We start from the raw sequence: 16,957 nt of genomic DNA on the forward strand, positions 1-16,957 counted from the left end.
AGAGATGTTTGATAATTGGTGATTTAAGGTTGTAAGTAAAAATGAGAATGGATGGTTGTCTGTCTCTATGCACGAACTGTCCACTGTGTGTCCAGACCTTTAATACTGAATTATGAGGCACTGTACAAGTAAAGCAGATATCATTCAAAATAATGGAAATAGTCTTGGTCTTACAAAGATACTATATATAACCATAAATTGAAACTTTTATTATATACAATTTATCAGTCGGATTACAGTACAAGTAACGCGTTACTGTAATCCGATTACTTTACACTCGGTCGTGAACCATTCCAGTGCAAGCTGGAGGCCACTGCCTAATGAAGCCAGCAGAATCACATCGTCTGCAAAAACTAGAGATAATTTTGAGGTCAGAAGCGTGAGTAGAGAACGGCTTTCTCTCCCGAGTCGCCTGACAGTTTGGCAGAATCAGTTTGAAGCAGACCTGAAGCAAGGGATGGGTATCGTTTAGGTTTTATCCGATACCGGTGCCAAACCGGTACTTTTGAAACGGTGCTGGTGCTTAAAGAATGGAGAACACAAAATTGGTCCAAAAACATCTCATGTTCAGCTGTTTTCCACTTTTTCTTTGGTCATTTTAGCCTTTTTGTCCAGGGTGAAGGGAGTATCTGCCATCAAACAAGAAGACAGCTGCATGTAGCTATGATGGTGTTTGCTAGTTCACCTTACATGCATTAATGTAATAACGTGGTTAGCCTACTCAACGTAAATTACACACGAACAACATTAAGCTACTCACGCAGAGAAGAACGGCTGCTGCTGCATCATCATCCTCATCATTTCTGCTACACTGGCAGGGCTAGGGGCCAGGACTCTCCTCTTCGGGTTTTTGGGGGATGTTGCTAACTCCGGGTCGATAACAGGCACCACACCCGCAGTAGATGTGCTCGGTGTGAGGTCTCGCAGCAAGCTATCAAATACGGCGCATTTCTCGGCTTTTAAAAAACCGCTATGCGTCGCCAGGTGGTTCATCAGATTTGAGGTGTTACCTCCTTTGACAGTATCACAGTATCAGCTTAAAGCACTTGTTGCAGCTGCTGAGTTTGCATCTTTTGCTGTGAAGTACAGCCAGACTTTGACCGCTTCGCCTTGGGCATTTTTAATCTGTAGCTCTGCTCTAAAAGAACGTACGTACCTGGACCCGCCTACTATCCTCGAAACGTAAAATGATTGGCTAGAATCTAAAGTGTATCACAGCTCAGGAAAAAAAAGCACCGAAATGTGCGCTGCTTTTCCGTCTGGTTACTACCGTTTATGTCAGAACCAGATACCGGTACCCATCCCTACCTGAAGCAGTCTTGGTCAAAAGCCTGACAAAACTACTCCCACATCCACAGGCTGAGGTCCAGTCCCTCCTCATGCCTTCAGGGTGGAGCCACAGTGAACCTGGGCATTTGGCCCCTTACTTTTTGCCCTCCGTATGGGTGTCTGGCCTCTCACCATGGACCGGTTTGCCTTGCTAGAGTATATCAAGCCCCCAAACAACACACACACTCCTCCACCACGGTTAGGTGAGTTTTCCATTTCCTTTTTTAATTAATTAAACTGTATTATTTATTAAACTTAGTCAATAACTTTGTATGTACTAACAGACAGTATGGGTAAATGTGAGTTGGTTTAAAAAGAGCCAGTAAGTCACCAAGACTAGAACAGCAGTACAAACATGTCAGTGTCAATTTTACACTATCATCTCATTTTTGCAATTATTGTGCACAACGCTGTTCTGAGGGTACAGGACTGGACACGTGGGAACAACAACGCTGGAATATGTTGAGCAGGCATGAAACAGGTGAGCTAGTTTATTCTTACCTTCATCACCATCACCGGCTCAGTCATGAAGTCGATCCAGTTTTATTTATGTAGCACCTCAGCAGTTGCTTTAAACTTGTTTGTATTTCTGCTGCCACCGGTCTTCTATCTGAAGGTTTTTAGGTGGGATTCATTTATTTTGGTTATAGAATTGTTGCCTGCTGTATTTGGAATACCTGGAATACCTGGCGATTGCGGCGACCAACTTTAATAACTGCCAGCCAACTGTAACAGCCGTTCTGTCGGCGAACACTTATTTTCCCCAGTGACCAGTCGGTCTGTGACCTCATCGAGCACCTTTCCTACAGACACAGCTTGAAACTGTTTTATTTATCGATCGATTTATTTTGCATGAGAGGTCAAAAAAACTGGGGAAGTCTGCAGTCTTCCTCTAATCATCGTCAGCTATTTTTAGTTCAAATAATGAACAAGACCAACAAGTCCACAGTAAGACAGCGAGAATCTCCACTAGAAAGAGAGAGTGGTAAAAAAAGAAAAACAGCACTCGGACACACCTGATTGCAGCTGCAGTGACAGACGCTTGGTAATATTTCACCAGACGTCCGATATGAAAGTTGCTTCCTTCCTGTGGACCGTTTGGTATCCAAGCATGCAAATGAGCTTTGCTGTTCGACGCTAAATGAAAAACGGGGAGTGTGGCGAGTGGGTGAAAGCAGACGACAGAGCACATTCCACGAGAAAGTACATTCATCAGTAACGTCTGCCTCCCAGGAACAGCGGCCACTTCCTCCAAAGGCTCTGCAGCCACACGAGCACATTTACAAGCTGAATGAGATCCAACCACCACAGCGACTGGTAAACAAACAAACAACAAAAAAGATTTCAGGGTGGAGTTTCCCACCTTCACACCAACAGGCTTTACTTACAGAACAGACAGTTTGGTAACCTGATTTCTAAACCATTACTGGTGATTTACATGCAGGTCTTTCCTGATTTTTATTCACTAGGCTGTAAACTACCTACTTTTTAAGAGTCTGTAAACACTGATGCAAACTGTGTCCATGGTGCATCCTGCTAACGTCCGGTAGTCGTCCATATACACCACAGAAGAAGAAGATCCAGACGCTGTTTGATCTTCCTTGAATGTCAAGCGATGCTGACATGTTTGCATTTTAACTCCGTTTATTGTAGTTCAGGACAGTCCAGCACATTCACTACAGTTCAGTCAGAGTCCGCTGCTGCACAGCTGTGCAGTCACACTCGTTTAGTTCAGCAGGTTTAGTCATCCTCTGAACTCCATGTGTCGAGTAAATGAACTGCTCTAGGTCCCCGGAGCAAATATTACACCCTTAGTTCAGTCCTGAAATAAATAAACATTTAATAAATTAAAGGTAGATCATAGAAAAGTGCAGTCCTTACTCCTATATGACAGCTACAGGTAACAGTTTCTCCATAAATTATGATTCTACGCGTCATTTTTCTTTGCGGAGAGACTTTTCCATGTGATGAAGTCATGTTATAAAAACAAATAAACATCGTCCATATTAAAGTTTTAGATCCTTACAGATGCTTCGGTAACACTTTATCAGTTTCTAGCTTGAGTGAGTCACAAATACTGTGGCATCAAATATGCAGAGGAGGCAAAACCGCAGACAGTCGTCACTTTAGGAGAACGACGGACACTCGTGGTGAAAACTGCTGATTAAACTTCTTAAGTAAAAGTGAAAATGCACAGAAATGTAAACTGAGCCTCGTGACTGCTGAAACACCGAAATAGTAAAAGAACACAGTCGGGGATTAAAGTGGGATTTGGCAGGTGTAAAACTCTCAGATCAGCTGTGCGGCTGGAGTGTGGGGAAACCGAAATAAGCTCCATTCATTTTGATTTACAGGCTGTGATCGACTGACTTGTGTTGCTGCTGCTCTTTGTGAATTTAACAAGATGTAACACTGAGCATGAACGCAACAGGTTCTCTGCAGCAGGCAAACATCGTGCACTACTTTAAACTTAAGCAGTGCTGTAGATGAACCAAGTCAGCACTAAGCTGCTCTTTTAACCTTTTAATAACACAAAGTCAGAATCCTTCGATTAGTCTTGCAGATGCATGATGGATGGATCCAAAAACTCAAAACTGCATTTAAATGTCAAAGGAGCTTGGAAAGAAAAGCGTCTGGACTTCTTTAAGTTACTTGAAGACGTTTCACCTTCACCCGAGAAGCTTCTTCAGTTCTAAGGTCAAATGGTGGAGAGTCCCAGATATAACCCTAGTGGGAGTTTCCCCCACAGAGGGACAAAAGGACCCCCTGATGATCCTCTAATCGCCTGAGCCAAGGTGTGGAACTGGGTGTGGGTCCCAATCAGCCAGAGTTTCAGGTGAGCTCATTGTGAAACCTGGCCCCACCTTATCATGTGATTTCCTGAGGTCAGATGGCCCAGGATGTGAGTGGGCGTTAAGGCGCCTTAACGCCCACTCACAGAGCCTGAGAGAGGTGAAACGTCTTCAAGTAACTTAAAGAAGTCCAGACGCTTTTCTTTGCAGCTCCTTTGACTACGATGACCTGGATGACTGAGAACCTTCACAGACACACATTTAAATGTAATTTCTCACTTTGTGTGTTTATATTAGTTGAGTTGTTTAAAGGTACATTTAAAATGATCTTCCAGTTAAAACATCGTTACTTCCTCTTCTGTAGTGCTAGCTACACGCTGAAGTGCATCGCAGCTCATGGTATCCAGATCGCTGCGGTCCACTTTAACCCCCGAGTAGAGCTATTAATGTATGTGTGATGTATAACTGATGTGTTTTTGCCTCTTGTCGTGACAGGATTGTCGTCGATGTTACTGTCCTGCAGTGATGTGAAATGATAATAATATGACCCCTTAAATGTGTCGAAGCTAAAGTAATGAGCCTTTTTGTAGCATAATGAGCCTAGAGTATTTAAAAGTAGAATGGGAGGCAGAGCCTTCAGTTTTCAGGCCCCTCTTCTGTGGAACCAGCTTCCAGTTTGGATTCGGGAGACAGACACTATCTCTACTTTCAAGATTAGGCTTCAAACTTTCCTTTTTGCTAAAGCATATAGTTAGGGCTGGACCAGGTGACCCTGAATCCTCCCTTAGTTATGCTGCAATAGATGTAGGCTGCCGGGGGATTCCCATGATGCATTGGGTTTTTCCTTTCCAGTCACCTTTCTCACTCACTATGTGTTAACAGACCTCTCTGCATTGAATCATATCTGTTATTAACCTCTGTCTCTCTTCCACAGCATGTCTTTATCCTGTCTTCCTTCTCTCACCCCAACCAATCACAGCAGATGGCCCCGCCCCTCCCTAAGCCTGGTTCTGCTGGAGGTTTCTTCCTGTTAAAAGGGAGTTTTTCCTTCCCACTGTCGCCAAAGTGCTGCTCATAGGGGGTCATATGATTGTTGGGCTTTTCTCTGTATCTATGAAGCGCCTTGAGGCGACTTTTGTTGTGATTTGGCGCTATATAAATAAAATTGAACTGAATTGAATTGAATTTTATGAAAATGTAGGGAGTAAATACAGATACCTGAAAATCCTACTTAAGTACTGTAACAGAGTATTTGTGATTTCCCACCTCTGTAGTAATCTGTAATCTGTTGCCTGTAAAAACAGGAGAAAGAAAAGTGACGAAGAGAAACTGGAGAAGATGTTTTGAATACCAGCATATTCGAGTAAACTGTGGGCAAATATTGAAGTTTATCGATATGCAAATATCATTTTTAGGACACTGTCCTTGAAAGGAAATGATTACAAATATACTAGAAACAGGCTCATCACGGTGTGTCACTGTTCCTGCAAACAGCACTTTGTGCAGGACCCTCAGCACCAGAGCCTGAGATCAACGGCACGAGTCCTCAGCTCAGCGAGAGGCCTCTGCAAAGCCCCAACAGTTCGTTACATGACGGCAAACTGGAGTAAACACATCCAGCTTAGTCCAGCTGACTTCTTTGGGTTCTTGTGGTGTTTTGGCAGTTTACCTGACCCGCTTCATGTGTCATGGCTGAAATGAACAAATAACAAGAATAAATAAATATTCTGGGGTTAAGGTTTTGGTCTACAGGTGACTGATCGTGGTCCTGCAGAAGCAAGAAGATTCCAGCACCAAACATCTGTCCCACGCACACTGACACACAATCAAACGCTCCTGTGGGAGTTCAGATCCCATCACAGCGTGTTTCCCACGCCGCTGCTCACCAGCCCTTTGACGTTCATAATGGGCCGAACGTCGTGCAGTTGTCTCCTGCGATCGATAAACGTGGCCAACCGCGCCGTGTCCAGCGGCGTCTTGGAGTACTCCCCGCCTCCACGACCCACCCACAGATGTTGGAGACAGGAAGTAGCACTCGGCCGCTTCCTGGGATCCTGCTGCAGTAACGACGACACAAAATCCCTCGCCACCTGGCTCACGTTGCAGAAGTATTCGTCTGGGAAGCAGAAGTCTAGGCGGCAGATGTTGATGCAGGTTTCCTCCGGCGACTCGTCCAGAAACGGAGAAACGCCACTGAGCATGACATAAGCCAGAACACCCAAGCTCCACATGTCTGTGGCCACGGAGACCGGAGCGCCACGGATCAGCTCGGGCGCAGCAAACTCTGGATTCCCGAGCAAGAGGTGGACGTATCGGCGGTGGGCAGACAGCTGGACAGCGTCACCAAAATCAATTAGCTTAACACTGGGCGTGGGGGAATGGAGGTTGACCATGATGTTCTCGGGCTGCAGCAAAAACAGAGTCATGACACAGATGAGCAAACAACTGTCAATATTTTTCTTCTCATATGTGACAAAAACCTGCCGTCACCTTCAGGTCCAGGTGAGCCACTCGACAGGTGTGAAGGTGCTCCAGGGCCTCCAGAGTTTCTCTGATGAAGAACGCCACCTTCTCCTCCATCAGCTCATCGTGGGCAACCAGATAATCAAGCAAGCGGCCATCCTCCAGTCTGACATGGAAACACAGACAAAGTTGTGCTGACAAAGTGTAAACATTATGAAAACATTCAAAGAGAGCAAAGTTGATATGAAAACTATTAAAAAGTAACAGCTTAGTTTGGTTCATACCAAACCACGTGGGCACTAAAACTGAAAACTCGACTTGTTGTGAAAAACAAGCGAAAACACTACGATTAAAAAAACCTTGCAGCAGCCAAACACTCGACTTACAGCTCCAGGACGAGCAGCAGACAGGAAGGAGACTCGTAGGTGTCCAACAATGACACCAGCTGGTGATTCTGGACATATTGCAGAATGTCTGCCTCATGCGCCACTTGCTCCTTCTTCTGCATCTTCTTGCTCACAAACTTCACTGCCACCTAGTGGAGAACAAAGGCATAACACTTAAATGTGCAATATAGTTTTTTCTATGCCGAGGTGCATCTATTTGAATAGCTCCATCCAACTTGAGGTTCAGTATCTTGCCCAACATACAAGCTCACAGACTTCTGATTGGTTGATGAGCTGCTCTACCTCCTGAGCTGCAGCCACCCCGCCTTAAGGCTGTATCCCAATTCAGCGTCTGCAGCCTTAAAGGCCGCATTTTAAGGCCGATTACGTCACAGCGACGCGACGAAGGCTGTCCCAATTCGAAGGCTGCTCGAAATGCGGCCCTCAAATGCGTCCTTCATTTCCCTGAATTTTAAGGACGTGGCGGTGTAGACTTCGTGGCCCAACATATCCCAGAATGCATAGCGCAGCGGTGGGCGTGGATAATTTTGCTGAAAAAAAACGACGAATGAGGGGCGCCCGACGAGTAAACTTTAAGTAAGTACTGAATATTATGTCACTTATTTATGTGCAAATGTTTAATAACGAAGATCATTAAAACATTACTGTTGGCCACATGTCAAAGTCATGTGACATTAGTGACATTTGTACTAACTTGGTTTTAAAGCCTTTACTTTAAAATATACGCCGTTCAATAGCTGAGCTTAATCAGAGAATGATCAAAGCTCATGTAGAAACAAACAAATGAACAAAAGATTTTCTCCTTCATTTCTGTCAAACAAAGCTGTATGAAACGTTTCCAGCTGTTAGTATCATGGTTGCTAGGCAACCTGGGCAGCGCAACGGAGGCTAGACCGTCCCATTTCACAAGCCTCGCACTTCCGGCCTTAGCGGTCTTTAAGTACGCGGCCCTTGTGGATCGTTGAGGCTGCAGACCCTGAATTGGGATACAGCCGAAGTTAAAGTTTTGAGACAAAACCACTCTGCATGATGATATATTGTGGATTTTTCATCAAGGTGGCGCAGAGCTAGATAATAAAATGCTTGTTTGTGCAAACACAGACAGATTATCAAGTTTATCTATACGATGTGTGTCTGCGTCTCACAGTAGCTGATCAAATATCAAGTTTAATTTTTAAGAAGTTAAAAGGAACAAGTACCTCTTTCTTAGTGGACCTGTTGACACACTTCCGTACCACTGAGAACCGTCCCCTGGTCAAAGCAAGTGAGACTGCATTAAAAACAGGCTGCTTGGGCTTGATAGAGACGTTATTTGTGACTGAAATCGTTTTACCTTCCAATCTCACAGATCTCAGTGAAGGTTGACTCAAAGTTTTCCTTCCAATGAATGCCCGTCCCATCACAGCCAGAGTCTGGACAGACAAAGAACAAATACATAAGTAAGATAATCCCCCCTGAACATGTCAGCTGTTCTCCATTTGGGCTGCCGCAAACGATTATTTTGATAGTCGACTAGTCACCGATTATTTTTGTGATTAGTCGACTAATCAGATCATCATCCATTGGATGTAAAACTACAGCTTATTGCACCAGCAGCATCTGCTCTTATATAACTATCATTAGCTTACAGCTTTAAGTGTTTAAGGTATGTGCTAACTAAAAATAAAGACAAGATGATAGTTTATTAAATTTTAATGAAATCTGCAGATTGTTTCGGTGAAGTTTAATAAACTCCTTGCTATCTAAAATATAACAGGACACCGGAGTAAATTCTCGAGCATCTCACACTTCTGATAATCAGCTGTCTGCTTGACGTTTATTCAGCTGTGTAAAAACTATAACTTTAATCTCAGCCAAACCGATTTACTCAGGAACAAATAAAATACAAAAAAAAAGCCAAACAATAACATTTTTAAGTTATCTAAGTGACTTATATATCATGTTTAACCTGAGTAACGAAAGACAGCGGTGGGTTTGAAAACGATTTGCCGGGAGTCCGGTGTTCTCACGGCTCTAGTTAGCCTAGCCCCCGGCTAGCTATCGAGCTAGTGGCTAACAGACGTCTCCGAAAACGTCGGAGCGCTTTTGAAAATATGTGGTGTCTTGATAAACTGAGCAGATATTTCAGGTTTACACAGCTACATTCTCGCCTGAAAATATGTTAAACGTTTATTTTGTGACCCAGAAAGAATAATAAGAGTAATATTAAAACTAACTAGCTGCCGCCATTGTTGGAAACTGAGCAGGGCTGCGCTATGAATTCTGGGACACAGCTTCTTCTTCTTCGGGCTTTAACGGCAGCTGGCATCCTTGTACATGCAGTGCTGCCATCTTCTGTTTCAGTCCGTTATTACACTCTTAAATCCTACTACTTATTCCTGCGTCTTTTGTGATCTTACAAAGCTTCAAACGACACGTCGACTATTAAATCAGTCGTAGATGATTTTGATAGTCGACGTAATCGTGACTAGTCGACTAATCGTGGCAGCCCTATTCTCCAGTCACCTACCTGCAGTGCCTGAAAGGCTCACCTACTTCCCTTCCTGGACTGAAAAGCTCACAGCCAGATCAGCGCTTAGGTTTTATGAGTCTGTGGAATCAGGACTTACCCAAGGCTCACCTGCCTGCCCACTCTCCAGCAAACAACCTTCTTCATTTACTCCTCTCTACTGCCAAGTGATATATTTCCAGGGGTGGAGTGTGTCATACTCTCACCAGCTGATGGCAAATTCAATTTCAAATCTTTGAGATTTAAAACTGTTCACCTTCAGGTCTAGGATGCATTCAAGGTGCATCCTAGACCCTCATGTATTTACTTTTCTTTGTTAAGAGCACGTGTGACTTACTGCTGCTGGCTAGTGTGACCATATTTGAGGGCTCCGATGGTGGGCCGACACCCCAGCGGTTGGAGGCCCGAACTCTGAACTGATAGTGACCTCCGGGGATCAGAGAGTCGATCTGCACACATTCCTCCCTGCTGCTGGCCACCTGCTGCCACAGGAACGAGTCTGTGAGTGAAAGAGGAGGAAAGGTCAGTCTGTTTGAACATCACTACAGAACAATTCCAGTGGCTAATACACAGACCTTCCTGTCTGTACTCCACAGTATAGCTGCTGACAGTACAGTGGGCAGATGAAGCCGGGGGCAGCCAGTGGATCATCACCGCTGTGCTGCTGGCCTCCTGAGCCACAGGTCGCACTGGGGCTGCTGGGATACCTGCAAGCCGAGACAAAAATAATCAACCCCGAATCAACAGTAACCGTCTCAAATGGTCCTCAGTGTTAATCAAAGTGCGACACCTTGGACTTTGATGGAGGCAGAGGAGGAGGCAGTGCCGTGGTCATTAACAGCAACACAGGTGTAGATTCCTGTATCCTGGGGCATCAGATTACAGACTTTCAACAAGATGTCACCTGTATCCCTGCACAGTGTGTAGGAGCATGGAGAGGGGAGGAAAGATCAAAAGGCTGCACTCATAGAGGCTACTACTTATAGTGGTGTGAAGACGTGTTTGCCCCCTTCCTGATTTCCTGTGTGAAAAAATAATTGGCATCCGATCACATCTGGCGAAAAAAGTAACACAGCATTTCAGAAAAGGAACATCCTACCAACAGTAAACCATGGTAGTGGTAGTGTCATTGTCTGTGGCTGTTTTGCTGCTGTCTGAAGGAGAACATGTGACTTCTAGGTGAAGTGCCCTTGAGTTCTGCAGCAGGACGGTGAACCAAAACAGCAAGTGCACCTCTGAATGGCTTAAGAAAAACAAAATGAAGACTTTGGAGTGGCCTAGCCAAAGTCCTGATCTGAATCTGACTGAGGAGCTGTGGCATGAGGCTGTTCGTGCTTGAAAACCCTCCGATGTGGCTCAATTGCAATTATTCTACAAGCATGAGTGGGCCAAACTTCCTCCAACACGATGCAAAAGGCTCACTGCCAAACGTTCAGTTGATTGTAGTTGTTGCTGCTTAGGGTGGACCAACCAGTTACTAGGTTTTTCGCACGATCTGATATCCTCGTGTTGGTGTTGTTCCCAGATCATCATACTAAAGGTTGTTCCAGGATCAACATTGCAAGTGACCAATCAGAATGTTGTGATGTCATACTTTTGCGACTTCGGGAAAAACCGGCGTAAAACAAAAAACTGTACTTAAGCTGCGAGAAACCGCCTTTGTCCGCCGATCAACGGACCCTAACCCTAACCCTAACCCTTTAATAAACGCTAAGCAGAATTGATATTGTCCTTGCAACATTGGAATTTCATAAATGCACGAATGGGTTGGTGCGCAAAAGAATAACGTCACAATAATGTGATTGGTCACTTGCAATGTTGAACCTGGAACAACATTTTCATGATGATCTGGGAACAACACCAACACGACGATATCAGATCATCCAGGTTTTTCCACAAAATGGCCATGAGGGTTTAGGGTTTTTTTCCCTTAATAAACGCCTTCATTTAGAAACTGCATTTTGTGTTTACTTGTGGAGTTTTGTCTGATATTTAAATCTGGTTGATGATCGGAAACATAAAAATCAGGAAGGGGGTGAACACTTTTACACCACTGTATGTTTAAAAGTCAAAACACTGAAGGAGAAGCAGGAAAAACAAGAATCTGAATGCAGTATTGGGTCCTCTGGAAAGCCTTCATGGACACATCTGGTGTTCCTCATGGTCTCTTTGTTACCTGATGTCTATGGTGAAGCGGCTGTTGTTGGTCACTGGATTCTGGTCGGGGCCCTTCAGAGTGACCGAAGGTTTAGGCCGTCCTGAGACTTTACAGCAGAGGACTACGGTCTCTCCGAATGCACATACCACATCTGACAGTGGGACCAAGAACTCTGGAGCCACTGCACACAGAAAACGCATCACAAACCACGTTCCCCTCAGCTCTTCAAGTTAAAATGTCCAGTTTATCACGTCGTTGTTTCTGAGTGAAGGCATGTGTGACCTCAAGCATTCTCAGCTCAGTTCTGTAGTTTTTGGGAACAGTTCAAACCTCTCTCATGTAATCAGAAGGAATTGTTGCATTGCTGTTATACTGCATTAGCATAAATAATGACCAGTTTTGCCAAATCACTCGATTCAGATCAGAATAATCAGGCTGATTCTAGGATATCATTTATTACCAGGTTTGCTGCTGTTTCAGACTAACATAGGAGTTGGGGGTTCTTGTATTCCCGTGGCCTCTTGGCTTTGTCACACAACTTATTCAATGAATAAATAAATGTAATTTGCATTAACTGCCTTATGTATGTCTCACCTTCCTGGATGAAGTTTGGATTCAGAAGCTGGAAAATAATTAGATGTGGATTAGTTTTCAGCATATATGAAGCAGTTTTATATAAAATGAATTTATACACAATAGTTCCAGATTTTAAACTTCTTAAATTCTCTCACATTTGTCTCCAACACAGTGTTTGTCTAATGCTGATATAATAATTCAATAGAAAAGTATTCAACACCGAGTCAGAGATCTTTTCAATGAAAATGAACAGCTGGTACCTCCATGCCCGTCTTTGGGTCAATGTCATCACCACAATCTGAATCATCTGAAGTTTGGACCTCCTGGTGGAGAATGAAACAAGGGAAAAGAATAAAAGGGGAATGGAGGCACATAAAAGTCAAAGGTAAGAGAATGGAGATGGGACATAAAAAAGGTGAAACGTACAAAAAAAAGGAAAACGGGAACGACAGGAGGGGACAGATGCAGATGAAGTTGGGCAGAACCAAAACAGAAAAAATGATGTCAAATATGAAAAGAGATGAAAGAGGACAAAGGAAAGATTCTGAGAATATGAGAAAAAATGAGAGCAAAACAGTGGCTACAGTGGACATTTCAGATCCTACTCACCTGAGAGTCCTTTTGGATTTTTCTGACACACTGTAAAACTGCCACCATTTGTCTTTTGATTAAGTGATAATTAGAAGTTTTGAGGCTACTAATCAGTCCTTTAAGATTGAACATTTTCTGGGGATTAAGTCAGATTTACAAACTGTTAAACCTGTGATAAGCCAAAATCTTTGGTTGGGGAGTGCAGTACAACTCTTGGAATGATTCGCTACTTTATCGCGGTGGAGGGTTGTGCGTGTCCCAGGGATTCTAGAGGCTATGTTGTCGGGAGGCTTTGCCTCCTATTAGGGTCTCCAATGGCAAATTGGCAAACTGGGTCATGCATTAGTACATGGGGCCAAACTGGCCACAGCCTGAAAAGGACACGGGCCCATCCTCCTGTAGGCCCACCACCCACAGGAAGGTCAGGTTCAATAAGTGAAGGCCCTGGCGGACCGATCCCTGGCTACCAAGACTAGCAATTAGGAGAACGTCACTGGTGGGGAAGGAGCCTGAGTTAGTGCGTAAGGTTGAGCGGTACTGGCTAGGTATAGTCAGGCTCACCTCAACGCACGGTTTGGAACTAGTCTCCTGGAGAAGGGCTGGACTCTGTCTCAGTCATGAGTTGCCCTTGGGGACAGACTCTGGGTGAGCATCCTAGTATCCCCTTCGGCTTGCTGCCTGTACTATGGGGTTTCTCTTGGTGGACGAGAGGGTTTGTTCCCTGCACCTTTGGGTCGGAGAACGTGTCCTGACTGTCGTCTGTGCTTATGCGCTGAACGACGGTTCAGAGCACCCAGCCTTCTTGGAGTCCATGGCCAGCGTGCTCAAGAATGCTCCGCCTGTGGACTTTGTTGTACTACTGGGAGACTTCAACGTTCATGTGGGCAACAACAGTGAGATCTGAACCTGAGCAGCGTTTTGTTGTTGTTTGTCAATAATGAACTCCATGTCTGAACTTAAGGGTGTCTATAAGTATATATGGCACCAGGACGTCCTATCGGGCTTGGTTAGCCTGTGGGACTTCGGAGGCAGCTGATAGGTACCAACAGGCCAAGCAGAACATGGCTTGGGCAGTAGCTGAAGCAAAAATTTGGGTGTGGGAGGAGTTCGGAGATGCCACGGAAAAAGACATTCGGATGGCCTCAAGGAGATTATGGCAAACAGCCAGGCGACTCAGGAGGGGAAAGTGGTGCTCTACCTGCACTGTGTATAGTGCGGGTGGAGCGCTGCTGACTTCAACTGAGAACATTGTCGGGCGGCTGGAATACTTCGAGGATCTTCTTTATCCCACTGGCATGTCTTCCGTGGAGGAAGCAGACTCTGGGGACAAGGGGTTCTTTCTCTGCAGGTGAGGTCACTGAGGCAGTTAAATAACTCCTTGGTGGCAGGGCCCCTGAGGGATGAGGTTCGCCCTGAATTCCTGAAGGCTCTGAATGTTATAGGGCTGTCTTGGTTGACAATCCTCTACAATGTTGCGTGGAGATCAGGGGCGGTACCTCTGGATTTGCAGACCAGGGTGGTGGTTCCCATCTTTAAGAAGGTTGTGTTTCAACTATAGGAGGATCACACTCCTCAGCCTTGCTGGGAAAGTCTATGCCAGGGTGTTGGAAAAGAAAGTTCATCCATTAGTCAAACCTCGGATGCAGTTTTTGTCCTGGTTGTGGAACACTGGATCAGCTCTTTACCCACTTAATAATATTTGAGGGTGCATGGGAGTTCTCCCAACCAGTCTACATGTGCTTTGTGGACTTGGAGAAGGAACTCGACCGTGTCCCTCAGAGTGTGCTATGGGAGGTGCTATGGGAGTATGGGGTGTCTGGCCCATTGCTACAGGCCATTTGATCCTTAAACAACCGTTGCAAGAGCTTGGTCCGCGTAGCCATAAGCAATAAAAAAGTGCTTGCTCATAGGGGGTCATATGATTGTTGGGTTTTTCTCTGTATCTATGAAGCGCCTTGAGGCGACTTTTGTTGTGATTTGGCGCTATATAAATAAAATTGAATTGAAATTGAATTGAATTGAATAAGTAATCGTTTCCGGTGAGTGATAGACTCTGCCCATTGTCACAGATTCTGTTCGTAATCTTTATGGACAGAATTTCTAGGCGGAGCCAAGTGGTGGAAGGCTTTCATTTGGGTCGTCTCAGAATCTCATTTCTGCTTTTCACAGATGATGTGGTTCTGTTGGCTTCATTGGGTGATGTCCTCCAACTTGCACTTGAATGGTTCACAGGCGAATCTGAAGCGGTGGGAATGAGAACCAGCACCTCCAAGTGTGAGGCCATGGTCCTAAGCTGGAAAAGGGTGGAGTGCCCACTCCTGGTCAGGGAAGAGCTCCTGCCCCAAGTGGAGGAGTTTAAGTATCTCGGGGTCTTGTTTATGAGTGACGGGAGATCAACAGGGTGGTGATTAGTGCTGCGGCTGCAGTGATGCAGAAAAGAGCGAAGCTCTCAATTTACCGGTCGATCTGTCCCTACCCTCACCCTATGGTCACGAGCTGTGGGTAGTGACCAAAAGAATGTGATCGCGGAAAAAAGTGGCAGTAATGAGCTTCCTCCGAAGGGTGGATGGCCTCTCCCTTACTGATAGGGTGAGGAGTTCGGCCATCCAGGAGGTGTTCAACATTGAAAGGAGCCAGCTGAGGTGGTTCGGGCATCCGACAAGGATGCTTCCTGGGCGCCTCCTGGGTGAGGTGTTCTGGGCATGTCTCACCAGCAGGCAGAACCAGGACATGCTGGAGAGATTATATCTCTCGGCTGTCCTGGGAAGGCCTTGGTGTTCCCCTGGACAAGCTAGAGGAGGTGGATGGGGAGAAGGAGGCTTCTCTGCTTAGGCTGCTGCCTCCACGACCCAGCTTCGGATACGCAGAAGAAGATCGATGGCTGGATCTTAGAGTATCTGTCTTCATAAAATTATTATAACGCTAGATATATATACAAAAAGGAAATGTATATCTGATATGTTAAATCTCTCAAAAAGAGATTGCATTTGTGATTATGACTGCAGCCAAGATTTTGGCTGTGCTGATATTCTTATGGTTGCAGCATAAGTTGAATGGTTGTAATACATATACATGCAGCAGCTCTGTTTTGATTATACTATGTTAATAAGAAAAATTATTTAATAAAATCACTGCATCTTCCAACAGTCTTGCATAGACAGTATTCACAGCACCACACACTGAACCACAGCTGAAGTCTATATCCAGCCACAGCCTACATCACTGCCAACAAGATCAACTGCAGCTGTTCACTGATTGATACTACTGGAGATCAGCTTTTTAAAATGAATGAGGAGCATTAAATGCAACATAAAGTGTCACATGACGTATCCAATTGTGCTAAAACCAGGAATTAAAAAAATAGGCTTAAAATCAAGTTGCCAAATGAATCATATAAGAATTGTTTTTGGACATCACCAAACGCTGCTATGTGTTTAGTGCAGTTGCTGTTCGATTGTGGATTTCTCTGCCTTCAGTTTCGCCTTCATTAAAATGAAAAACATCTGGTTGGGTTGGCGATTAAAGGTCATTTCAGTGCAATTAGAAACTTGGTTTGCTTTTGCAGTATGCTTTGAGTCAGTCACACTATGTGAGTATTGCCCTGTACACTTCAGATTTCATCATGCCCATGCCATAAGATTGCCCGTACCATGGCAGAGGATGTGATATACTTCAAATCATGAGCTATTCCTCATCTTCCCAAAGGTGGTTGACCTTGGCACACTATGTGCCTCAGCATCCACTGACCCTGCTCTGGGATTTTACATTGCGCACCAACTTGCGTCGTTCCCAATTGCTCCACTTTGTCCTAACAGTAATTGTGGAGTATTTTATAGTGGAAACATTTCACGACTGGACTTCTTGCACAGGTGGTGTCCTATCACTGTAGCACACTGAAATTTACAGAGCGGATCATTCTTTTACAAAGTCTACCTTCCTAGATGCTTGATTTCATACACCTAATATGATAATAAACTTCGCCAAATAATGATGCTGAATTTCTTTGCAAGATTGCTCCCAAAGAAAGGGATGGTTTCTAATTTAAATGGTAGTTTCATTTTAATGGAGAGAGAAAGAATATCAACCAAAATATCAGAAAAACACATAAAAGTTATAAATTGATCTGTAACTG

The 16,957-nt window shown here is 44.6% G+C and overlaps 1 protein-coding gene across 4 annotated transcripts in view; it reads right to left on the reverse strand.

Annotated features, from left to right (window-relative positions):
* Positions 1 to 1,077: 1,077 nt before the first annotated feature.
* The window catches only part of kalrna (kalirin RhoGEF kinase a), a 154,513-nt gene continuing 138,633 nt past the window's right edge, over positions 1,078 to 16,957 (reverse strand). For 2 of the 4 annotated variants that reach the window (XM_087829726.1, XM_087829727.1), the window contains exons 58-68: positions 12,495 to 12,557; positions 12,253 to 12,280; positions 11,677 to 11,839; positions 10,291 to 10,412; positions 10,076 to 10,207; positions 9,838 to 9,999; positions 8,325 to 8,403; positions 8,191 to 8,242; positions 6,971 to 7,119; positions 6,612 to 6,750; positions 1,078 to 6,526 (exon numbers count right to left, since the gene is read on the reverse strand). In XM_087829726.1, the coding sequence (XP_087685852.1) occupies positions 5,978 to 6,526; positions 6,612 to 6,750; positions 6,971 to 7,119; positions 8,191 to 8,242; positions 8,325 to 8,403; positions 9,838 to 9,999; positions 10,076 to 10,207; positions 10,291 to 10,412; positions 11,677 to 11,839; positions 12,253 to 12,280; positions 12,495 to 12,557 (1,638 nt within the window). In that variant the 3' untranslated portion in view covers positions 1,078 to 5,977. The remainder of the gene's footprint in view (positions 6,527 to 6,611; positions 6,751 to 6,970; positions 7,120 to 8,190; positions 8,243 to 8,324; positions 8,404 to 9,837; positions 10,000 to 10,075; positions 10,208 to 10,290; positions 10,413 to 11,676; positions 11,840 to 12,252; positions 12,281 to 12,494; positions 12,558 to 16,957) is intronic. The other 2 variants (XR_015716557.1, XM_087829728.1) reach the window with 2 other exon arrangements.

The sequence above is a fragment of the Neolamprologus brichardi genome, chromosome 16 (genome assembly GCF_056152115.1).
Source record: "Neolamprologus brichardi isolate AB-2024 chromosome 16, ASM5615211v1, whole genome shotgun sequence".
Taxonomy (NCBI): Eukaryota; Metazoa; Chordata; class Actinopteri; order Cichliformes; family Cichlidae; genus Neolamprologus; species Neolamprologus brichardi.